The sequence below is a fragment of the Camelus ferus genome, chromosome 1 (genome assembly GCF_009834535.1).
Source record: "Camelus ferus isolate YT-003-E chromosome 1, BCGSAC_Cfer_1.0, whole genome shotgun sequence".
NCBI lineage: Eukaryota > Metazoa > Chordata > Mammalia > Artiodactyla > Camelidae > Camelus > Camelus ferus.
Window position 1 is genome coordinate 73,901,518 of NC_045696.1, and position 22,429 is coordinate 73,923,946.

General features: G+C 33.9%; 1 protein-coding gene across 1 annotated transcript in view; it reads left to right on the forward strand.

Annotated features, from left to right (window-relative positions):
- The window catches only part of CCDC39 (coiled-coil domain containing 39), a 138,701-nt gene that overhangs the window by 89,260 nt on the left and 27,012 nt on the right, over window positions 1-22,429 (forward strand). Inside the window, exons 7-15 of the mRNA XM_006183749.3 lie at window positions 1,848-2,889; window positions 8,786-8,905; window positions 10,555-10,701; window positions 11,802-11,960; window positions 12,742-12,834; window positions 12,930-13,058; window positions 15,907-16,098; window positions 18,665-18,768; window positions 19,296-19,428. Coding sequence (XP_006183811.2) covers window positions 2,800-2,889; window positions 8,786-8,905; window positions 10,555-10,701; window positions 11,802-11,960; window positions 12,742-12,834; window positions 12,930-13,058; window positions 15,907-16,098; window positions 18,665-18,768; window positions 19,296-19,428 — 1,167 coding nt within the window. The 5' untranslated portion in view covers window positions 1,848-2,799. The remainder of the gene's footprint in view (window positions 1-1,847; window positions 2,890-8,785; window positions 8,906-10,554; window positions 10,702-11,801; window positions 11,961-12,741; window positions 12,835-12,929; window positions 13,059-15,906; window positions 16,099-18,664; window positions 18,769-19,295; window positions 19,429-22,429) is intronic.

Here is a 22,429-nt window from a genome sequence, read left to right on the forward strand (position 1 = left end):
AATACTGAATTTTAATCTCCATTAAAAGACCATAGATCTAATACACTGACACGGAAACACGGCCATTAATGCTAAATGAAAAAATGAATTTACAAAAGAACATTTATAGTATGATTCTATTTCTATAGGAAAAATTAATATATGTATATATTTATAGCTTCCTTTTAAAAAATGCCACTAAGATGAACACTAAACAGTGGCAACATTTTGGGAATGAACTGGTATGGAGGTGAGAATATCTTTTTCGTAACTTCACACATAATTGTATTTTCCTTTTTTTTTTTTTTTTTTACAAAGATCACATTTTGGCAAACCAAAAATCTTTTCATATTTTAGCCTAATCAACCTGATTTGGATGAAATTATCTATTTGGGAATGAGATGTAAAAGAGTAACATCTACCTTATCATTTTGGGATTAAATAGATTATTTCATGGTCAATGACAAGGCTTGTAAATCTATGGGTTTTGTTTTCAAATCTAGATCTGAATGAATACAAATAGAGTTATGATCTGGAAGTTGTAGAATTATAAAAGTGGGAATTGGATGAGATGGAATGCTGTGCTGATGAGGGGGAGAAGCAGGGATATTGTTCAAAGGCAGAAATGTAGAATTTGGAGACTGCATGCACATTTTGTCCAAAAGTCAACATTGTATAATTGTCATCCTGAAATTCAGGAAATAGAAGCCTTGAGGTATAGGAAACAGGATTCTTTGCAGGGATTTGGCTGCCAAAGTTCTTATGTCCTTGGGGCCTAGGGGAGTACCCAGCAAAGACAGCTGCAGTCATGTATTTGGCAGCTACAGCTGACACTGAGAGGGGTGGATCAACAGATTGGCACAGGCCAAGGCAGCTGCCTCAGTATTTACATTTTTAAATAATAATTTTTAAAAGGGACATTGCCAGAACAAATTTCAAGTAGAAATAACTATATGTCATCTTAATATATGTTGGATACTAACATTTTTATTAGTAGGGATGACTGAACTATTATAAAATAAAAGATGATCTTCTATAATGTTATTTAAGCTCTAAAAGTCCATTATTCCATATAGGTCAAAATTCCCTCTACATCTGAGTCTTTCTCCCCCACCAGCTTGGAAATTCAAGAAGTGGGGAATAAAATGCCTTGTTAACTCTAGTCTTTGAAGACACTATTTCTAAGTCCATAAGATTAAATATATGGAAAGTCATGTAAACACAAAGACAAAGCTACAAAAGAGGATTTCAAAAGTATAGTGACAAACCAAGGATAAAAAAGACATTTTCAAGACATTTGAGGAAATACGAATATGAAAAGATATTGATAATGAAGAGATAGTTTGATATTGTTAACTTTGTTAGATGTGATAATAACATTGTTTTAAAGTTAAAAAATAAACGTTAAACATTAGTGATGCATGTTCAAGTAGTTAGTGGTGAAATGTTATGCTGTTTGTGATTTACTTTAAAGTGCTTCAGCAGAAGATATAGATGAAGCTAACATGAAAAAAAATGTTAAATCAAGGTGATGAGTATGTGGGGTATATATACCCCACTCATTATTCTTACATATATTTAAACTTTTTATAGTAAAAAAAATTAACAATGAACAGGTAAAATAAAATTCCAAAGGGCAAAAAAATCTAGATAGTTGATTATTGGATAAGCAAAATTAATTGATCCTTATGATGCACTGGTAGAGAGTATTCCAGCCAAGAACACCCCTCATAGCAGAGAGCATAGTTTGGATTAGCAGACCTGTATCCTAGTTTAGGTCCTGCCTACTTTAATCGCTTCACCCAGGGAGACTCAGTTTATTCATCTAGAAAATTAAAGGACTAAATTAATTGTTTTGTCCTTTCTAGTTCTGAGAAGCCGTACCACAGAGGCCCTAAAATCAGCCCTAAACTCAAACTCCTACCTGTGCCTAGCAGGTGATTCAAGTTAGTGAATTGATGGAATGCTTGCCAGTCTAAAGGGGGCGCCTCTTCAGCCGAGTAAAGTCTTCCGATAATGTAGGCACAGATGTTACCTACCCTTTTTTCAGATTAGGAAGAAACACAGGTTTTTATGTGAACTGTAAATGTTAACAAGTGAAAAATGTAAAGAAAATAAAGGAGTGGGGAGTCTGCGCTGCAAGTTTGCCTTCTTTGCGCAGTTCACGTCTGCGGTCAGCTAGGACTCCACAGCCAGGCAGCAGAGCACTGTGAGGAAGACCAGAAGTTAAAACAGACGAAGATCAAAACATCCAGTAACGATTCGAGGGTGTGAATTCTGCTTCAAAATACCAGTCTACTTCAGCCTGCGAGATTTCATCTACTAATGGAACTCGGTAAACGCCACTTGATTGTTGTCCTTCGCTCTCATCTTCCGCCCGCGATCGCAGCAGCTGCGTAGCGCTAAGCCATTCCCGTGCCCTGTGGTCCCCCGGAGACTGCGGGCGCCACCCGATTTTACACCCCTCGGGAGCGCCGGGAGGACGGACGGGGCCGCGCTTTCAAGGATTGTTGTGCTGGCGCCTGGCAACCCAGTGAACCTCTGGAGGAGTAAGTTTATTCGCTTCTCTGGGTTCTCCCGAAGAAAAAAACGTTTCTCTGGGTCCAAGGAAGGAGTTCTCAACCGGAAGTCCTGCCCCCGGCCTTGAGCGCTTCCTGTTTGGTAACTAAGGGCGCGAAACGGTTGCTTGAGTACCGGTAGCAATTACTCCCGAGCTTCGCGAGTGCCTGGGATTACCTCAGGTGCTGTTCACGGGCGATACGAGAAGGTGACTCTTTCCTCCTCCGGACGTTTTCTGGAGTCCCCTCTCCATTTGTCATCATGAGTAGTGAATTTCTGGCGGAGCTGCATTGGGAGGATGGGTTCGCCATCCCGGTGGCGAATGAGGAGAACAAGATACTGGAAGACCAGGTGAGGATCGGGTGAAGAAGGCGGGGGATGGGGGGTTTTGGAGGGACGTTTTCTGGTTTGTAGAAATACAACCCTTTTATTTCTCTCTGTTCCTTCCTTAATCTCATCTTTTCTGTCTACCTCTTCTCGGCACCATCTCCTTCCACACCTGCTCGCCCTTTTCGGTACTTGCTAAGCATAAAAACAAGCAAACAACAGAAACGGTAATTGATATTCACGACTATAAAGCCTGAATCTGTATTCTTTCCTCCTCTTCCACTCCATGTACTCATTTCCAGCCTCCTGAGCAGTAAAGACTGTTCCCGCGCCCTCTTTTTTCTTCCTCAGAATTAAGCGCGGTTTGCAAAGGGACTTCTGAGATTTGCGTGGCATCAGCTATTTGGGGATGCTTGTAAACAAAATACGTTGTGGTTGACATTTTGAGTTTCGGCGTATGATGTTTAAAGTTAAGGTGACTTGAAGAAATGTTTTCAAGAGGGATGTTCTAGTAAGAACGTAAAATGTGCAGTTTACAGCTTTTCAAAGTGAGGATTAAGTTGTCACAGAACAATATAAAATATTTTACGTTGTAAGGAATATTTTACAGCAGCTTGCAAACAAAGCATGGTAGTTATAAAAATAAACTTGCAGCCAGCTCAGGAAACTTTTAAAAACCTTTAGCAGCCAGTCTAAAGTTCCATCACATGGCAATGTGTTGTATGGAAGAGGGTCGGAGAACAGATGATGTTTACACTACTTTAGAGAATGGAAAAGAAGGTCTTCTCTCCTCTGAGAAATGAAAATGAAAATCCCCCACTCTGTGTTTTGAAAAACTTTTTTCAAAATATTCTGACTCACTTACTTCCGTCTAATTTAGATGGCTTCAGTTTTTGATTTTTGTATTTTTCAGTGAAGAGCAACATTAGGAAATAAATATATCACTGAGTACTGAGGAATATCAAGAAGTGCTGTTCAGATACCACTTATAGCACTTTGTCTATTTCTTCTACTTAAACTGTAATAAGTAAAATAATTATCTCACAGTGTTGTTATACAGCTCTAAGGACATTAATATAGGTTAAAGTTCCATTTAAATGTTAGTTTTTGGTATTATGTCATACTATTTGTCTCAGGATTTTATATACATATGACTTATATTAGCTATTTTGAAAAATATTAAAGAGCAATAAAAAGAATAATGAGGACCATAATCACTTCAGCTGAATAAACTCTGATATTTAAAAAAAGCAACTCTTGAAAGTTTAATATATTCAAGCAGAACAGAAGGATATAAAATATAAAAATACATGATATTCCCTCCCCCCAAAACCCACTGTTGCTCATAAAAGTGGCTATTGTGGCCTTAAACAAATATCCAAGACATCATGGTCTACAGGTATATAGTTAGAAAAGACAGGAGTATTATAAATATGGGATCCTACTGTATATTTTACTTGTATTTAAGAGAAGAAATTCAGTGAGTGTTACTTAATTACAAGAGAGAGTGGTTGCTAAAAAGCTTCTTTAATATTAAGAAAAACTAAGTAAGAAAAAATGAAATGGTTAAATTAATTGTTTTTTAAAAATTATTTGCTTCAATTGTAGACAGTATGGGTTGACTCCCTGCTCTTTCACCTTTTGTCTTCAAAATGAGGAAATTAACTCTCTTAACACTTTCTGCCACCTTCTTTTCCCCATTAAAAACTGGTGGTTTTATTATGTTAATATTACATTATTTGATTTTCAGTCTATTCAATGTTCTTAATTTATTACAAGTGTTTTGTCTTAGTTGTGTATTTAAGATGATTTAATGGTCCTTAATGCAGCCACTTTTGCTCAGTTTATCTTTTTTTTAATTTTTCACTTCGATTCATCTTTTGATTAGTTGGGTACTATCCACAAATTGCTGTTTCAAGAAGGGCCCATAATTACTGTGCTTTTAATTTCTCATATCCTTGCTTGCCAGTCTGGTTCCTTGCATTGCCCGCTTTGAGTTTCTGTTCCTTAAATCATAGTATCAAATACTTTCTCTCACCCCTCCAACCCCAACTCCTTCCTTCTGGAGTCTTGTGTTTTCCAGTATGGACTGTTTTTCCACAGGCATACCTCCAACTGTTAACTTAAGAATTCACTTTATTCCTTTACTGGGTCGATGCTCTATTTCCTACATCACATTATCTTCTTTTTAGCTTGGATTATTCCCTTATTTTGATGAAATACTTTGTGTCTCTTTAAGAAGAGTCTATGGGAAGTGAACACTCTGAATCTGAAAATGTTTTTATTTATTCTCATGTTTGATGGTAATTTGGCTGGGTAGAAGATTATGGGTTAAAAATAAATTCTCCACAGAATTTGGAAAGTATTGCCCTTTTATTTTCCAGCAGTGTTGTTGGTGAGTAATCTGATATTAAAATGATTTCCATTTTTTGTAGGTTACTTTTTTAATCTCTGTAAGCTTTTAGGGTTTTGTTTCATCTTTATGTAGCAGTTTTTAGTTTGGCAACTATATTAATCATATTTTGAATTTTCAGGTTATTTGCTTGTTGCTTTTTTGTAGTACATGGCCTTGTTTTAGGAATACAATATCATTTATCATTTATCATCTATGTATGTGTGTCCGTGTCTGTATCCGTGTGTGTGTGTGTGTGTGTGTGTGTGTGTGTGTGTGTGTGTGTGTGTATGTGTATTTAGTACTTTTCTTTTTTGTCCTGAATTATCTGTTTCCTTTGGGATCTTTTTGTTTGTTTATCTTGATATCCCTTATATTATGTAAGTTTTCAGTAAATATCTGGTGGTCCTTGCATGTTCTTTATATTTAAGAAAGAGGCAATAAAATATTGTTTGGAAACTATGAGAGAAGAATTATCAACTTGTGGAGAGTTAATCATTATACTTTCATTAAAAAGCAGATGCTTTTGCTCTGGGTTTATTATGCAATGATAAAAGTCATAATCGATAAAGAAAATAAAAGTTAAAGTACCAAACAACACAACAGCTAAGTATATAAAAGTGCAAACTATTAAAAATGCAAGTAGATCTTGACCTTGATATACTGGGATACTTCAATATTGACTTCCTCAGAATTAGACAGCTCTAATAGACAAAAATAAAGATATGAAGGATATAAATAATACAGTAAAAATAAAAGCATAGAGAGCATATATCCCTTACATAGAATATGTTCATAAAACATTTACAAAAGTAGATCATTTACTATAACAGAATAAAAACCTTAAAACATTAAAAGGGAGTAATAAACTTTAAAAACATCATGCTAAGTGAAATAAACTGGACACAGAAGGACAAATATTGTATGGTTCCACTTGTATGAGATAACCTAGAAGAGTCAAATTCATAGAGACACAAAGTAGAATGGTGATTTCCCGGGGCTGAGGAGAAGGGAAATGGTGAATTAGTGTTTAATAAGTACAGAGTTTCAGTTTGGGAAGATGAAAAATTTCTGGAAATAGATGGTGCTGATGGTTGCATAACATGTGCATATGTTTAATGACACTGTATTTAATATATGCTGAAAAATGGTTAAAATGGTAAATTTTATGTTATATATATAATATATATATATTACCACAATTAAAAAATGAGTGATAGAAATTTTATAGGTTGATTCCCTGATCATAAACCAATAGAATTTATAATAAACCATTTAAAAAATTATCCTCCATTATTATGGACTGAATGTTTGTGTGTTCCCATCCACTTAGCCCTTTCCCAGCCACCAAATTCATGTTGAAGCCCTAATCCCCAATGTGATGGTATTTAGAGGTGGGGCCTTTGGGAGGTAATTAGGTTTAGATGAGGTCTTGATGGTGGGGCCCCCATGATGGGAATAGTGTCCTTATAAGGAGAGGAAGAGAGACCAGGGCTCTTTCTCTCTGCCATGTGAGGACACAGTGAGAAGGCAGTCATCTGCAAGTCAGGAAGAGACATTTCTCCGGAATTGAATTCGCTGGCACCTGGATCTTGGCCCTCCCATCCTCCAGAACTGTGAGAAATAAATTTCTGTTGTTTCTGCCACCCAGTCTATGGTATTTTGTTATGAAAGTTGACTAAGACATCAATCTTAAATTCTTAGGTAAGTTTCTCAGGAATATATTCCTGGATAGCAGAAAGAAATTGAAAGGAAAAGGTCATTCTTTTAGAAAACAATAAAGAAGACTGCTTCATATCCATTTCCGTGGGTAAGAACGAAAAATCTGTCTTAGATAAAACTTATAGTCTTAAATGCCTTCATTTTTAAATCAGTGTCTTAGTCAGCTTGGATTGCTATTTAAGAATAACATAGACTGAGTGACTTCAAAAAAACAAACATTTAGTTCTCACAATTCTGAAGGCTGGAAGTTGAGATCAGGCTGCCACCATGTTTGGATACTGATGAGAGCCCTCTTCCTGACTTGTAGATGGCTGCCTTCTAGCTGTGTTCTTACGTGGCAGAGAAAGAGTGAGCTCTGGTATCTCTTCCTCTTCTTATAAGGACACTAATCCCATCATGAGGGTACTATCTTCATGTCCTAATTTAAATCTATCTACCTCCCAAAGGCCCCACCTCCAGATAACATCACATTGGGAGTTAGGGCTTCAATATATGAGTTTGAGGGTGACATAAACATTTAGTTCATGAAAATCAGTAAGACAAAAAGTAAAGAAATGAAGAACTCCTCTAATAAATTAAAAAAAATAAAAGTTAAAATAAAAACTGAAATTAATGAAATAAAAAGCAAAAAATACACATTTATTATTACAGTTGACCTTGAACAGTGCGAGCGTTAGGGGCGCTAGTCCCCTCAGATTTGAGTACTGCTATCTCTGCCTCAAGAATCAGGAACTGATAAGTGACTCACCCAAGGACAGGAAGCTGTGAAACAGTTTGGATAGAATCAGGACTCAAACCCTAGTTCTTTTGATTCCACATATTGTGATCTTTAGTTGAACATAGACTTTTCCCCACACTTAGTTAAAGATCTGTAAAATGAAAATATAGGTACTATATTTATTGAAAAAAAATCCAGGAATAAGTGGACCTATAGTTCAAACCCGTGTTGTTCAAGGGTCAACTATATTTAGTAAGTTTAATAAAATAAAGGACATAACAAATGATTAAATTAGTATTTATTTTATTTCTTTTTAAATTAAATATTCAAATATTTCTTCTGCACTTCAGCTGGATGGTGTTGTGCACCTCCTGAGTTGTAACCCCAATTTTGGGAACCGCAGCTCAAGACTCTAAGGAAGCATATTTTTGTATTGTTGAGCTTTTACATTGCTTTGAGGGATGACATATTCTAATGGTCCTGAGAATTTATGTTGTAATTTACTAAAGTTTGTTTGTTTGCTTTGAATTTACAATGTTTTGTTTCTACTCAAGGTTCTAATTCAAAGACACAAAATACAGTAGAAAATAGGTAGTAAGCAAATGGGAGTTATTCTGTTGTGTTAAGGTTAGCCTAAGTCTACTGGTTTTGAATAGGAGTTTAGGGAGAAGCTATTATGCCTGGTGTTCAGCTACTTTTCAAGTTTATGGTTCATGCTCTGTTTGTATTTCATCTTGTTGCTATGCTTTTGTTTGCTTTAGCTATCTTGTGATATAATTATGGAATAGAATCTCATTTCCTCCGTTTAATTACTGCTGTATGAAAAAAAGCATTTTAGCAATGACCCTGCTAAAGCTGTAAATTTGAGAGATTTCTATTCTCTTTTAATATGGTGCTAATTTTCCCACAGTAATCTCTAAATCACAATACTATTTTACAAGACTTAAAAGATCAGTAGATTTTAGAAGTTCAAATGGCTATTGAAACAAGCAAATAAATGAAGATTTAATTTTCTTTTGATTTTAGATCTTTTAATATGGTAAAAACTTAGTAGGACTTTGGTTAATCATAGCACTTAATATTTACAGTTGTCAAAGCTGCAGAATGAAAAGTCAAGCTTGCAAGATCAGCAACGTGACTATGAAGATCGAATTAATGCTATGACTTCTCATTTCAAAAATGTCAAACAAGAGTTCTTATTTACACAGGTATAATAATGTTGAAATCCACATTGATTATATATCATGTATAATCATGGAACATTTCACATTACATTTACATCTATGATTTGGTTTTAGAGATATAAAAGAAAACTTTAGCATAACTAAATGATTATGAACATAGCCTTGAACCTGAAAGTAGGTAGAAAAAAATACTTTTAGGATATCACCAAGTTCATGGAATAATTAATTCATTGAATGAGAAATCATCATTCATATAGTCTGATATAATACTAGGCAGCAGATTATATGAAAAGGTACAGTGATGGTAGTGAGCAATGATGGCTTTAAGTGGGAAAAGACCTAATATAACACGTAATAGATTTTTTGTCTATATTTAAATTTTTCAGCATAATCCCCTGGGGCCATTTTGTGTGGAGGCAGAGTCCACACACTTGAGTAGCTCTTAGGACACCACGGTATTTTAACATGGCTTAAGAATTGAAATTTATAATGACAATCCTGAGATAACAGAAAGGTTAAATTATATTTAGGAAACTATTTAAGGTAACTGGGGAAAGTATAATGCATTTTAGAAATATTAATACAAATAATATAAATTAAAACTTAGAGTGATTAATTAAGTAAGCATCTGTTTTATGGATAATCTGTTCATGTGTAGAAGCTCTTTCTTTGTTGCTGCCCAGGAAATCAGACAGCTCTGCAAGTAAGCATTGGAGAGTTTTCTAACTTCCATCTCAAACTATTTTTTAAAAAATACATCTACTTTTCTTTGAAGAATTGTGTAATTCTTGAAAATAAAGTTGTGTTTTTAATAATAATTTATAATTAATATAGATAAATAACTTTTATGGTTTTTAAAGTCTTATTTAAAGTTATAAATTTAATGACCTTTAAAAAAACAATCTCAGGATTTTTTAATCCTGATGTGATTTAGTAATTAAAAATGGCTTGGAATAACATGTTTTCCTCAAGTTGTTAAACCACTGAGTTGGGGATTTGAGAGACAGAGATTCTCGTTAGGTATATTTCATTATAGTCAAACCTCAGTTAAACAGGATTATAGAGACAAAAGATGATAGACTTCCTACAACAGTAACAGCTTTAATAATGTAAAAATAATACTGATGGTAATAACTTTGAAGCCCTACAAGATCAGTAGTCAACAAATACAATTTTTTTAAGTAAAACTTAACACAAAAGCATTATTGTATATTAATATATTCTAGGAAATATTTACAACCATAAGTGTTTACAAAATTATTTAAAAATTATGTTTGCTAATTAGAATGTGAAATCAATTCATACATTTTATTTCCTAAGTATTTTTTAATCAATTTCATTTTTATTTTTAGATAAGTGAATTATCTTTTCAGGTCTCATCTTTATATACTTTGTTTTCCTGCAGTTTCCCTAGACCAACATAATATCTGAAAATTGCTGACATTTTTTTCCCAGCACATTCCACAAACTGACTTTTTTACAACTAGTAAGCAACAATGACCACACTGAATCACGAAGTCTGATGTGGTGTGGGTTTCAGAGAAGTGGAATTAATAGCACTTAATCTATACATTTTGTAGGAACTTTATTATCTTTTTGTTTAATGGATTATTATAAATATTTTATAATATTAAAACTTTAAAAGTCTTTCTGTCCTGTATATTATTCTGTAGTCTCTTTGTAAAGCCAGGGAGCATGAGATTGAAAGCGAAGAACATTTTAAGATTATTGCTGAAAGAGAACTGGGACGAGTGAAGGGTGAAGTTCAGCGACTGGAAAATGAGATGGCTTCAATACGGGAAAAGAAAAGTGATAAGGAAGTATGTTTCAAAATGTTACTTAAATTTTGTGCTATTGTTCCTTCTTCTCTCACCCAATAAACATCGATTTTTTTTTTTTTTCTGTATGGCAAAGGCATTCATTAGTTTCCTGACATCCACTTATGTTGTTTTATGGACAGTGGAAGTCACATGGAGCTGTGATTTGAATCAACAATGACAGAATATTACATTTATTTTCACAATTTTCATTTACCAAATACTCATTGAGCCTTATTATGTGCAAAGTACCATGCTGGCCGCCTGTTATGCCATATTAGGCATAATTTATTTAAAATTCTACATTTTTTAAAGCTACATTAAAAAATCACTTATTTTAGAATTCTTTTTCAGTTAAAATTTTTACCTTTCATATTACCAGCTTGTAACTCTAATATTAAACTACCATAACCTATTTTTCTCTTTTCCTTAGTTTTTAATTACCTAATTGGGAGGTCTTTCCAAATTTGATTTCTTCTCTTTACATATGCAAATTTGATTTTCTTCTCTTTACAAAATGTATATATATGTATACATACACATACATAAATATCTTATATTAATTTTTGAATATTGACCTATTTTTTTTTATGAATCTAGATTTGTTAAATGAATACATTGACAGAAATAGTTTATCTCTTTAACTACTACATTTATTTCAATTAGATAAGAGGCCTTTTAGAGGCAGCAATCTGGTTGGAAATGGGGCTGAAAGGGACTTGTCTTGGGTTTGAGTTAGCATATCAAGCACGTTATTTTTACTAAGATTATGTACCTACTTGTCGTGGCTTTGGTGAAGTGACTTATGAGATTGCTCTAGAGGAGCTACCCTAAAGCCTTTCTAAGCAAACTTTGGTTCAACTACTGTTCTCAACTTTGTGTAATCATCTCCCCTCTATTTCACAACTTAAGAACTAAAATATAAATATGATAGTTACACAATTAAATATGGTATGTTATATACATCTGGAGATCAGGGACAGGGACGGGGTTTCTTTCTTCCTTTTAAATATGTTCTGTAATATGTAATCTTATGTTTAATTTTAGTTTGTATAGTAAGTAAGGTTTTGTAATCTTCCCTGCCCCCTCTCTTTGGAAATTAGAATTATATATTTAAAACTACTCAAAAATTGGATGGTTTGAAATGTCAAATGAACTGGGACCAGCAAGCATTGGAGGCCTGGCTGGAAGAATCAGCTCGTAAAGACAGTGATGCCCTCACTCTTCAGAAGTACGCAAAACAAGATGATAATAAAATTAGGGTGAGATATTGTAAATTAAAAATACTAGATTTTCTCTGAATCTGTAATAATATCAACCATTTTTAAAATCTGAGTTGGACTTTTAATTTTAAAGTAGTTCTCAAAATTTTGGGGGTCTATTAAAGTCAGGTATCCTCTCTCTAGAAAAATGAATATGCTCAAATACTCACAAAATTTTGCAAGTTTTACTAATCCTTTGAAGCTCTTTGACCATTTAGGGATCTAGGGACTTCAGGTTAAGAATCCTGATTGAGAAGTTTTTTCAAAAGCATTTCAGAAAAGAAAGTTTTGTACTAGGACTATGGATAAGTATTTTAACTTCTCTTGTGTAATAGTTTGAATGTTACAGATAGTTTTTGCTGATTTGAGACCATAGTGCTATAGATTACATAATATATTATTATGACCATTACTTAAATATCTACTTATAATTAAATCTGGTAGTACTTTAGTTATCATGAAACATACTATTTTCTAATAGATTTAATACCACAGGCATTATTTAAAATAATTGTAAATGGCAAATTATTGTTTAATCCCTTTTCTAACTTTAAAAAGTACTAAAGGTCTTTTTAGAAACAATTGAGTTTTCATTGCAACATTTTGCAGTTAAAAGATGAATATATATATATATGTTATTTTGTAGTTGTTTTAGATATCAAATAAATGAATATATATACTATAATATGACTTATAATATCACTTAATGTGAGATATACTAACATCTTTTATGTTAATGAAATGATAATTATGAATATTTTTGTGTGTAACTACATCATAGGCACTGACCCTGCAGTTAGAAAGACTGACTGTGGAATGTAATCAGAGAAGAAAGGTACTTGACAACGAACTTGCAGAGACTCTAAGTGTGCAGGTTGGTTTAGTAAAGATTTTTATTTCTTAGTTGTCAAGGTGATGTTTGCAAAAGCACTTAAATTCACAGAAATGTTATTTGCTCTTATTTGACAGTTAGAATTGGATAAAGCAGCACAAGATTTTCGTAAGATTCATAATGAAAGGCAAGAACTCATTAAACAGTGGGAGAATACAATAGAACAGATGCAGAAGAGAGATCGAGACATCGATAACTGTGCCTTGGTAAAGTAATTGGTCGTTGCAGTGTTCAGCTATATTTATCTCTTTTGTATTTAACTCATTCATTTCAAATGTAAATCACCCTATTTGAAAGTCACTTTTGTAGCATGATTCAGTGGTTTTGGTAAATGTTTTTTTACAGTTGACTTTGTATCCATTTAGAAATGTGATTTTTATGAAGATTAGTTACTTAATATATATTATGCTGAAGACTCTGAAATGTGGGACAAGAGAAAATCAACAGATAGTGTTACTGCAGTAAAACCAATGCCCTGACTTATACACGGTTGTCCAGGGTGCCTTGGATTTAACATGTGTGCTAATGACAGGTGTAGGGAAATGAGCCTCATGGATAGCCAATAAAGAAGGAAGGAGAGTAGGAAAGAAACCTAGACTGCAGCTTCCCCTTCTGAACCTGCGGCACCCATCGTGGATTAGAAGCTCTGAAGGGGAAGAACACCACTCTGATTAAACACAGACCTCGTGTTATTTTTTGCTACTTCCAGAGATAATTTAGGAGAACTTTTGGGGGAATCATTAAAGAATAAAATAGTGGTGAGTGAAAATTAGAGAAGATTGGAGAAAGTTGGGAAGGAGAAGGAGTTGAGGAGGAAAGAAGGCAGGTGAGACAATGTGCTGACTTCCATTCTGAATATACTCCATGGAAAGGCATTTGGCAAGCAGTTCAGGCACTAGGAGTTTGGAATTCTGATTTCTTGATGTGGTTTACTTGTTATATGTAACTTATATGTAAAATGTTACTCTTTTAATATAAATTTCTGTAAGTAATAAATATTTTAGCAGCAAGATGGCCTGTGCCTCCCTAGGAGGGACATGGAAGAACCAATCTTAACTATGAGTTCCTTTGAATTCTTAATGCTGATGTTAGTTTCTTTTTCTTGACTTTTTATTGCTTTCAAACATCAAGTCCTGATTGCTTCCTTTATGTAAATCAGATGTGTCAGATCCAAGATCGCAGATCCATAATTGAATTCTCATACAACCATGCAGCTAAACTGACTCAGCCTGCTGATTTGGTGGAATCCACAGCTTATAGCTCCCTGGTCATGTTCACAGTGGTTCCTTATTTATGAAGTGACATCTGGCAGTGTGTATTGATGGAGACTAGAGAGAGTGCTAAGAAGAGGCTCCATAGGTAGGGGGATGTATTTAAGGACTGGCTCCTGATTTGTAGCATTTCTGATGTCTGGTGAAACTACTTCTATACCAACTTGATTCCACTGATCACAGAGTTGAGAAGAGGTGTGTAAGTCAGTTCTGGTGAGCCAGTGAGAGCCATTTCACACCACTAGAGGATTTAATCTGAGACTGGACCCTTTTGTTCTTCGTCCTCCAAAATAGTTCCTGCCTTCTCAGTGCCTTCTTGGCAGGAATCTGACCATATGATCCTGAAATTGGCTTCTTAGAATAAACTTCTACATTATTTAGGAAAGGAAAAAATATTTGTCTATTATAGTTCTAGTCTAGTGTAGACATTTTGGGATGCTACTTACAAGCATCACCTATACGAAAACAATTGTAAATACATTACACCGGTAAGAAACGTGAATCTTGAAGTAGATATTAAAGCATGTGATTAAGTGATAGAAAAGTTAATTATAAGTCAGGAAATTCTAGAATAATCGTTTGACATATATAAACTTGGGAAGTTTTGACCTGTCCTTTGGTTGAATGAACACAGTAGATATATGTAGAATGCTGCAATTATAGAATGTTAATTGTTATGGAGATGGGAATACTAGATTAAACAAATTTAAAATGTGTCTAAAAATGCAGTGCATCTCAGATATATTTTGGCTTAATATGCCAATATGTACAATACTACACACAGCATTTCTAAAACTTACTGATTTCAGAACACATCCCCTCCCCTGAACCAGTCTCCTGGGATTAGTTGTTTGGTGGGACCCTATTTCAGAAAACTTGAAAGAAATATATTTTAGGGTCAATTTTCCTTCTCCATCTAGTTCATCTAACATATTGCCATCAGAATCACCTGTAAAAACCATATATGGTCTTTTAATTCCACAACTCTAAAATCTTCTTTGTTCCACATTGCTTAAAAGTTGACCCTCTTTAACATGGTAATTGAAAAATTGAATTTCTTGACAGTTTGGCCCTAACTTCTACCTTTCCAGCCCCAACCCTTTCATCTGTACCCACCCCTTCTTAATGTATCCCTGTTCCATCCCTGCCCTCCCCTGCTACACTTTAACCACACGAGAGGATTTATGCAGCCCCATTTATCTTTTTAGGCCTGACTCAAGCAAAGCCTTTTAGGTAATGCCTTTTAATGATTTCTCTTGTGTAGACTTCATCACCTCTTTGATCCCATAGTGCTTTGTCCACACCTCAGTTACTACTTTGTATATTCTAGTTATTTTGTATTCCCAAGACCAGCAAAAAGCCTGAGTGAAGGCATTCCTATTGAAACTAGTAGCAAAAATACTATTCTCAAAAAATGAAAAAAGCTGGTCTTGTGAAATATTTGGAAAATATTGAAATCCAGCTTTCTATGTGAAAACTATTCAGTACTTTTATATTTTTAGATGTCATCTTCCATTGATAAAAGGTTGATATTTTTCTTATTCTTTAGCAAAGTACCAGATGGATGAAAGAAAACAGAGAGGCCTTTAAAAATAAGAACTTATAGGTATTATTGTCTAGTATATTAATATTGTGCTTTATTAATATAAAATAGTCTCCCTGTAAAAAAATTTTCTGAGAAGTTTTGGTAAAATAAATTTTGACTATTAAAAAAACTAAATTCTTCTTAGTTTTAGTTTTGTTCATCATATTAACTATATTTAACACATTTTTTAAATCCTAGGCATTAGCAAGGATAAAGCAGGAAATAAGAGAAAAAGAAAATTTGGTTAAGGAAAAGATCAAGTTTTTGGAAAGTGAGATTGGGAATAATGCAGAGTATGAGAAAAAAATTTCTGTTGCTGATCGTAAAGTTTTAAAATGTAGAATGGAATATCAGCGTCATGAAGCTAACAGAATTCAGCTGAAAGATGAGGTATGTCAACAAAAAAGACTAATTTGTGTGTTTATGACAAATTACTATACAAATAACCATAAAGACTTTCCTTTGATTAAGGAACTGCCTTCTAGTTCTTTTTGTGGAACTTCCTTGGGATACTCTAATGAGACCTTGGTTGGTGAAGGCAACAGGTGGGTGTCATTCACATCACAGGTGGCGTGACGGGCTCCCCCTGGAGTTGTGCAATGCCCAACTTGCCTGCCACGCTTATAAGTGACCTAAGGCAGAAGGCTCCTGAAGGGTCTAGACTGCAAATCGTAATTATCAGATAGTTGGCAAACGCGCAAATGTGAAGGTGAATTATTGACATTGGTGATAACTAGCAATGTCCTTCCAGTGCTACATATGTATGGTGGTTTTAACTCTCAGATTCTAGGTGGAGCTACCTGCTTAAGTTCAGTTTCTCATCTTGGTAAGGGAAAATATTCTAGTGTGGTAGTGGGACAATATAGTGGTAAAATACCTTGAAACAGGCTAAGAGAGAATGAAACTTCTCCTGCTTTGTTCTTTTTTTTTTTTTTGAGCATACATGCCAAAAGATTATTCAATAGGGAGAGTTAGCAGTCCCTTAGTTAGCAATAAAGGGATCTTTATGAAATTTGTGCCTTGAGGCCATGTTATCTGAAGTTATTGCTATTAGGTGGGAAATTGGAATATTGCAGAGCATTCTATTCTATAAGTTGTTATACTTTTTATTTCTGATAAAGAAGGAAAGATTTTTTTTCTGTCCAAAGAGAATAAGTACGATCCTAAAAAGTAAAATAAGTGAATTTCTTGCATAAATTCAATGTCACTCCTAATAGCTCATTCTTAAAAATTATGAAGTTTAAACCAATTGCTGAAAAGAATTCCTTCATTTGTAATTTGTTTATTGAGATAGAATTCACATATCATAATACACCCTTTTAAAGTGTACAATTCAATGGTTTTTAGTACTTCACAGAATTGTGAAACCATCACCACCATCTAATTTTAGAATATTTTTGTCTTTCACAAAGAAGCCCCATTAGCAATCACTTTCCTTTCCCTCCTCTAACCAGGCCCTGGCAACTACTGATCTACTTTCTGTCGCTATGGATTTGCCTATTTTGGACATTTTATATAAGTGACATCATATAATATGGTGCCTTTTTTGTCAGGTTACTTTCATAATGTTTTCAAGGTTCATCTGTGTTACAGCATGTATCAGTACTTCATTTCTTTTTCTCAAATTTTTTTTTTTATTGTGGTGAATACATGTAGCTTACAATTACCATCTTAACTGTTTTTAAGTGTACAGTTCAGTGGTATTAAATACACTCCTAATATTGTGCAGCTATCACCAACACCCATCCTCATAGCTCTTTTCTTGTAAAGCTGAAACTCTGTACTGTTAAACAATGACTTCCCATCTTTTCCTCCCTGCAGCCCCTGGAAACCACCATTCTACTTTCTGTCTCGATAATTTAGACTACTCTAAGTACCTCATATAAACGGAATCATTAAATATTGGTCTTTTTGTGACTGGCCTATTTCACTTATTTTACTTAGTAGAACGTCCTCAAGGGTCATGCATGGTATAGCATATGTCAAAATTCAGTTCCTTTTTAAGGATAAATTCTATTCTATTGTATGTACCTGCCACATTTTGCTTTTCCATTCATCTGTTGAGACCTTGGGTTGCTTCCATGTTTTAGATATTGTGAATAATGCTGCTATAAACATGGTTGTATAGTTGTCTCAGAATTGTTGGATCGTATGGTAATCATATTTTTAAGACTTTGAGGAACTGTCATATTGTTTTCCACAGTGGCTATACCATTTTACATCTCCACTAACAGTGCACAAGGGTTCCAGTTTCACCACATCATCATCAACACTCGTTATTTTGGGGTTTTTTTGATTGTAGCTATCCTAATGGGTGTGAGGTACTACTTCATTGTAGTTTTGAGTTGCATTTCCCTAGTGGTTACTGATGAGCACCTTTTCATGTGCATATTTGCCTTTTGTATCCCTTCTCTAGAGAAATATCTCTTCAAGTCCTTTGTCCATTTTTGAATTAGGCTGCTTTTTTTTGTTGTTGTTGTTGTTGAGTTTAATTAGTTCTGTATATATTCTGGATATTAGTCCTTTATCAGATATATAATTTGCAAATATTTTTTCCCATTCTACGCGTTGCCTTTTTGCATTGTTGTTATTGTCTTTGAGGCACAGAAGTTTTTAATTTTGATGAAGTCCAATTTGCCTGTTTTTTCTTTTGTTGCCTGTGCCTTTGGTATCATATCCAAGAAATCATTACCAAATACAGTGTTGTGAAGCTTTTGCTGTATGTACCTTTAACTTATATGTGTAGATTTCTATAGTATCATACAAGTCATTTAAAATTTAGTATCAGATCAAAAAGAAAAATTGTTAAATATGTATTGCAGCAACATGGTTACTTTATTTGTGGGTGTGATGTAGCCTAGAAATCAAGGTGTTCAGAACAGAACTTCTCAGAAAAGAAATTAATTTATAAGATATAAAGTAAATATGTAATTTCTGTCTATTAACTAATAAATAGCTGGATTCTTTAAAAGCCACTGTGAATAGAAGTTCCAGTGATTTAGAAGCTCTGAGGAAAAATATTTCCAAAATAAAAAAGGACATTAGTGAAGAAACAACAAGGTAAGAAAAAAGATATTTAAATATGTTTATGGTTTTTGACTAACCCTAGAAAAATTATTGAATATTTGACTTTTTGGTTAAATAACTGTAAAATTATAGCTACTAAATTATTAAACTTAAAAAACTTTTCCTGGGTTTTTCAATACAAAGGCTTAGGATAAAATTTTTTTAATTGTTATTTTAAAATTTCATTTATTTTTAGGGGGGAGTTTATTAGGTTTGCTTATTTATTTGTTTATTTGTTTATTTATTTATTTATTTTTAGAGGAGGTACTGGGGATTGAACCCAGGACCTTGTGTATGCTAAGCATGTGCTTTACCACTTAAGCTATACCCTCTCCACCTTAGGAGAAATATTTTTTATGGCTTATTAAGTATATATTGGTAATAAAAAGGTTTATGGCAAAAGAAAACTTTAAGTTATATGAAGAAATCTTAGGTTAAACTATTACTTGTTTGTTTGCATTAAATATATTTTAGACATGTTTTCCTCATAAATTTATTTTTTCGTCATAAATTCTCTATAGGTTATACAAAATTAAAAATCATAATCAGATTGTAAGAAAAAAATTAAAGCATATAACTGAGAAAACTATGTCTGTGGAGGAGAAAGCTACTAACTTGGAAGACATGCTAAGGGAGGAGGAAAGAGGTGTAAAGGTAAGGTTTTTAAAAAATTACAGCAAATTTAGCAATAGTGACTTAACTAGACTCTTGATCAGAGGAGTAGGAGGTCTTTTAAGAGGCTCCAATTTCTGGTGTGATCACATTTGTAATCAGATTGTTGAGTTGTTGGACCCCTTTTTTAATCTTAAGCTCCTAATTCTCTGTTCTCTTCACTTTCAGCCTTTAACTTTGATGTCTTCTTTTAAAGGTAGCCCCTCTATCTTAGATTCTCTGCCTTCTCAATTCTTACTGTGTCCCTATTCCTGTTTGCCATTCATACAGATAGTCTTATATTGCAAATATACCTTGAAAAGTGCCTTTGTTTTACAACTGATTATCTTCATTTTTGTTTGTTTGTGATCAGATTCCCAGCAATGGTCTACATTCATTACTTCTTCATCATCTATCTCTTGAACCTCTTACATTCTTCTACCATTTATTGGTAAATGGGCTTTTAAGTGCTAACATTTCACTCACTTCACTGGCATCCCCCTTCTACCTTCATCTCTGTCATTCTGGTGGCATTAAAGCCAACTTTTGAGGAACTGGAAAAGGCTGGTTCACCATTTCCTCTTTGAAAACTTCAGATTGACTTGTGTGACCTATCACTGTAGGTACTACTTCTTGCTTTTACTCTTTTTTGGAAGGGGGAAGAGGAGGGGCAGCTGAAGGTGGTGGCAAAATCCTCCATTTGTTGAGGCTTATGTCAAGTATGGTTTCACTTATATTTGGATAGAATCCAGCTTCCTCAGTGTGCTGTTGTGTATGTATAAAATTCCTGAGTAATGAAGCCAGTGCAACAATCTTTTTTTTTCCCTTTTCAGTTTTATTAGGTAGAATTATTACAGTTTGACTGCACATATACATTATATTACATTTAAATACATATATACAGTATACTGCACATCCATGCAATAATCTTGACTTGAGTGGTATTTGAGTTCAAATCATACAACATTATTTTTTAAAAATTATGGCTTTTTCTCCCCTTAAGACCATGATTTTCTGTAGCACATGAAATGGGAGGGTGTTAGGACTTATTAGAAATATTTTGTAAAGACCATGAAATTTATATGAAATAGACCTTCTGATGACAGAATTAAAAACTAGTGATTTTTTACAGAAATTAGCTGAATTAGAAAAATATTAGATTGGTAGCATGTGAACTGATTGTGCCCTAATAGGGTTGTACTCATAATCTTGTAGCTGTCGATTTTGATTGGAAAAAATCCCAAGCTTGTTTTGGAGATGTGCTATGTTATTCACCATCAATCACCAACTGTAAAACTGCCAGGCAATCTTTCAGAAGGTCTTAAACTCAATGAAAATTGTCTATTATATGACAAGTAATGTATTTCACAAGATTAGATCAGATTATATTTCTTGATTGGTGAAAACCTAAATGTGCCAATCACAGACTTCTTTTGTTTCATGTTGAGGTACATTGGTTGGCAAAGGGAATTATTCTTATCTGGGTATAAGTGCACAGAGGAAACTTACTCCAACATTTTAGAATGATAGCTTTCAATAGATCTTGGCATGGGAGGTCTACCTGAAGCCTGGAATACACTGATGTGATGTCTTGAGGTCAAAATAGGCTTGCCTCCTGAAAAAGGAGCAGTGGGAATGGGGGACTGGTTTTTATCTCCTAGAGAGCTGCACATGTAGGGAGGGCAGCTACAGGCAAGGTGTGAGGAAGAGGCAGTGCCAGTAGTGTGTTAGGGCCAGCTCACACTGGCTCACAAGAGCTGATAGTTAAATTTTCTGAAATTTTATAAGTCAGCTGTTAACCATAACTACTACTAAAAGTTAAATTATATAGACTTACAATTAAATTACATTATAAACAAAAGTAATAAGTACTCAGCACATATCATTTTCAAATTATTTTACAACATTTTACAGTTACCTCTTCTCTTAAGACTACTCAAGATAACTAACATCTATTATATCTGTATAGTAGAAACACTGCATAATGGTCTGCTAATGCATATCTCTTCCAAGTGCTGCATTTAGTGGAATAATGTTAATAATGTACTTAAAATTGGCCATAGTGGGACTATAAATAATCGTGGTAATCAGCCTCTTCCCCCTGCTTCCCACCAGAAGGCTGGTGGTTAAACATTTACCTGCCCACTGGGTAGTGCCCAAAAGAAGGTGGGAAACTGGGTGATGTGATTTCTTCCCTTGACACTCTTAAGACTTTATTAAACTTTGTGAACTTATAAGCTGTGTCTCTAGTGTATTTATTTATCTAGCACTCTTTTTTATTGAAATATAGTCAATTTACACTGTGTCAGTTTCTGGGGTACAGCATAATGTTTCAGTCATGCATATATATACATATATTTGTTTTAATACTCTTTTTCATTATTTTTAATTATAGGTTCATGTATTCATATATTTTTTATTTTAGGTTACTATTAGATATTGAATATAGTTCCCTGTGCTGTACAGTAAAAACTTGTTGTTTATCTATTTTATATATAGTAGTTAGTATCTGCAAGTCTGGAACTCCTGATTTATCTCTTCTCCACCCCCTTTACTCCCTGGTAATCATAAGTTTGTTCTCTATGTCTGTGAGTTTGTTTCTGTTTTGTAAATAAGTTCAGTTGTGTCTTTTTTTTTTTTTTTTTTTTTTAAGATTCCTCATATAAGTGATACATTTTGTATTTTTCTTTTTCTTTCTGGCTTACTTCACTTAGAATGATGATCTCTAGGTCTATCCCTGTAGCTGCAAATGGCATTATTTTATTCTTTTTTATGGCTAAATAGTATTACATTGTATATATGTACCACATCTTTTTTATCCATTTGTGTATCAGTGGACATTTAGGTTGTTTCCATTTCTTGGCTGTTGCAAATAATGCTGCTGTGAACACTGGGGTACATGTGTCTTTTCGAATTATAGTTTTCTTTTGATATATGCCCAGGAGTGGGATTGCTGGATCATATGGTAAGTCTATTTTCAGTTTTTTAAGGAACCTCCATATTG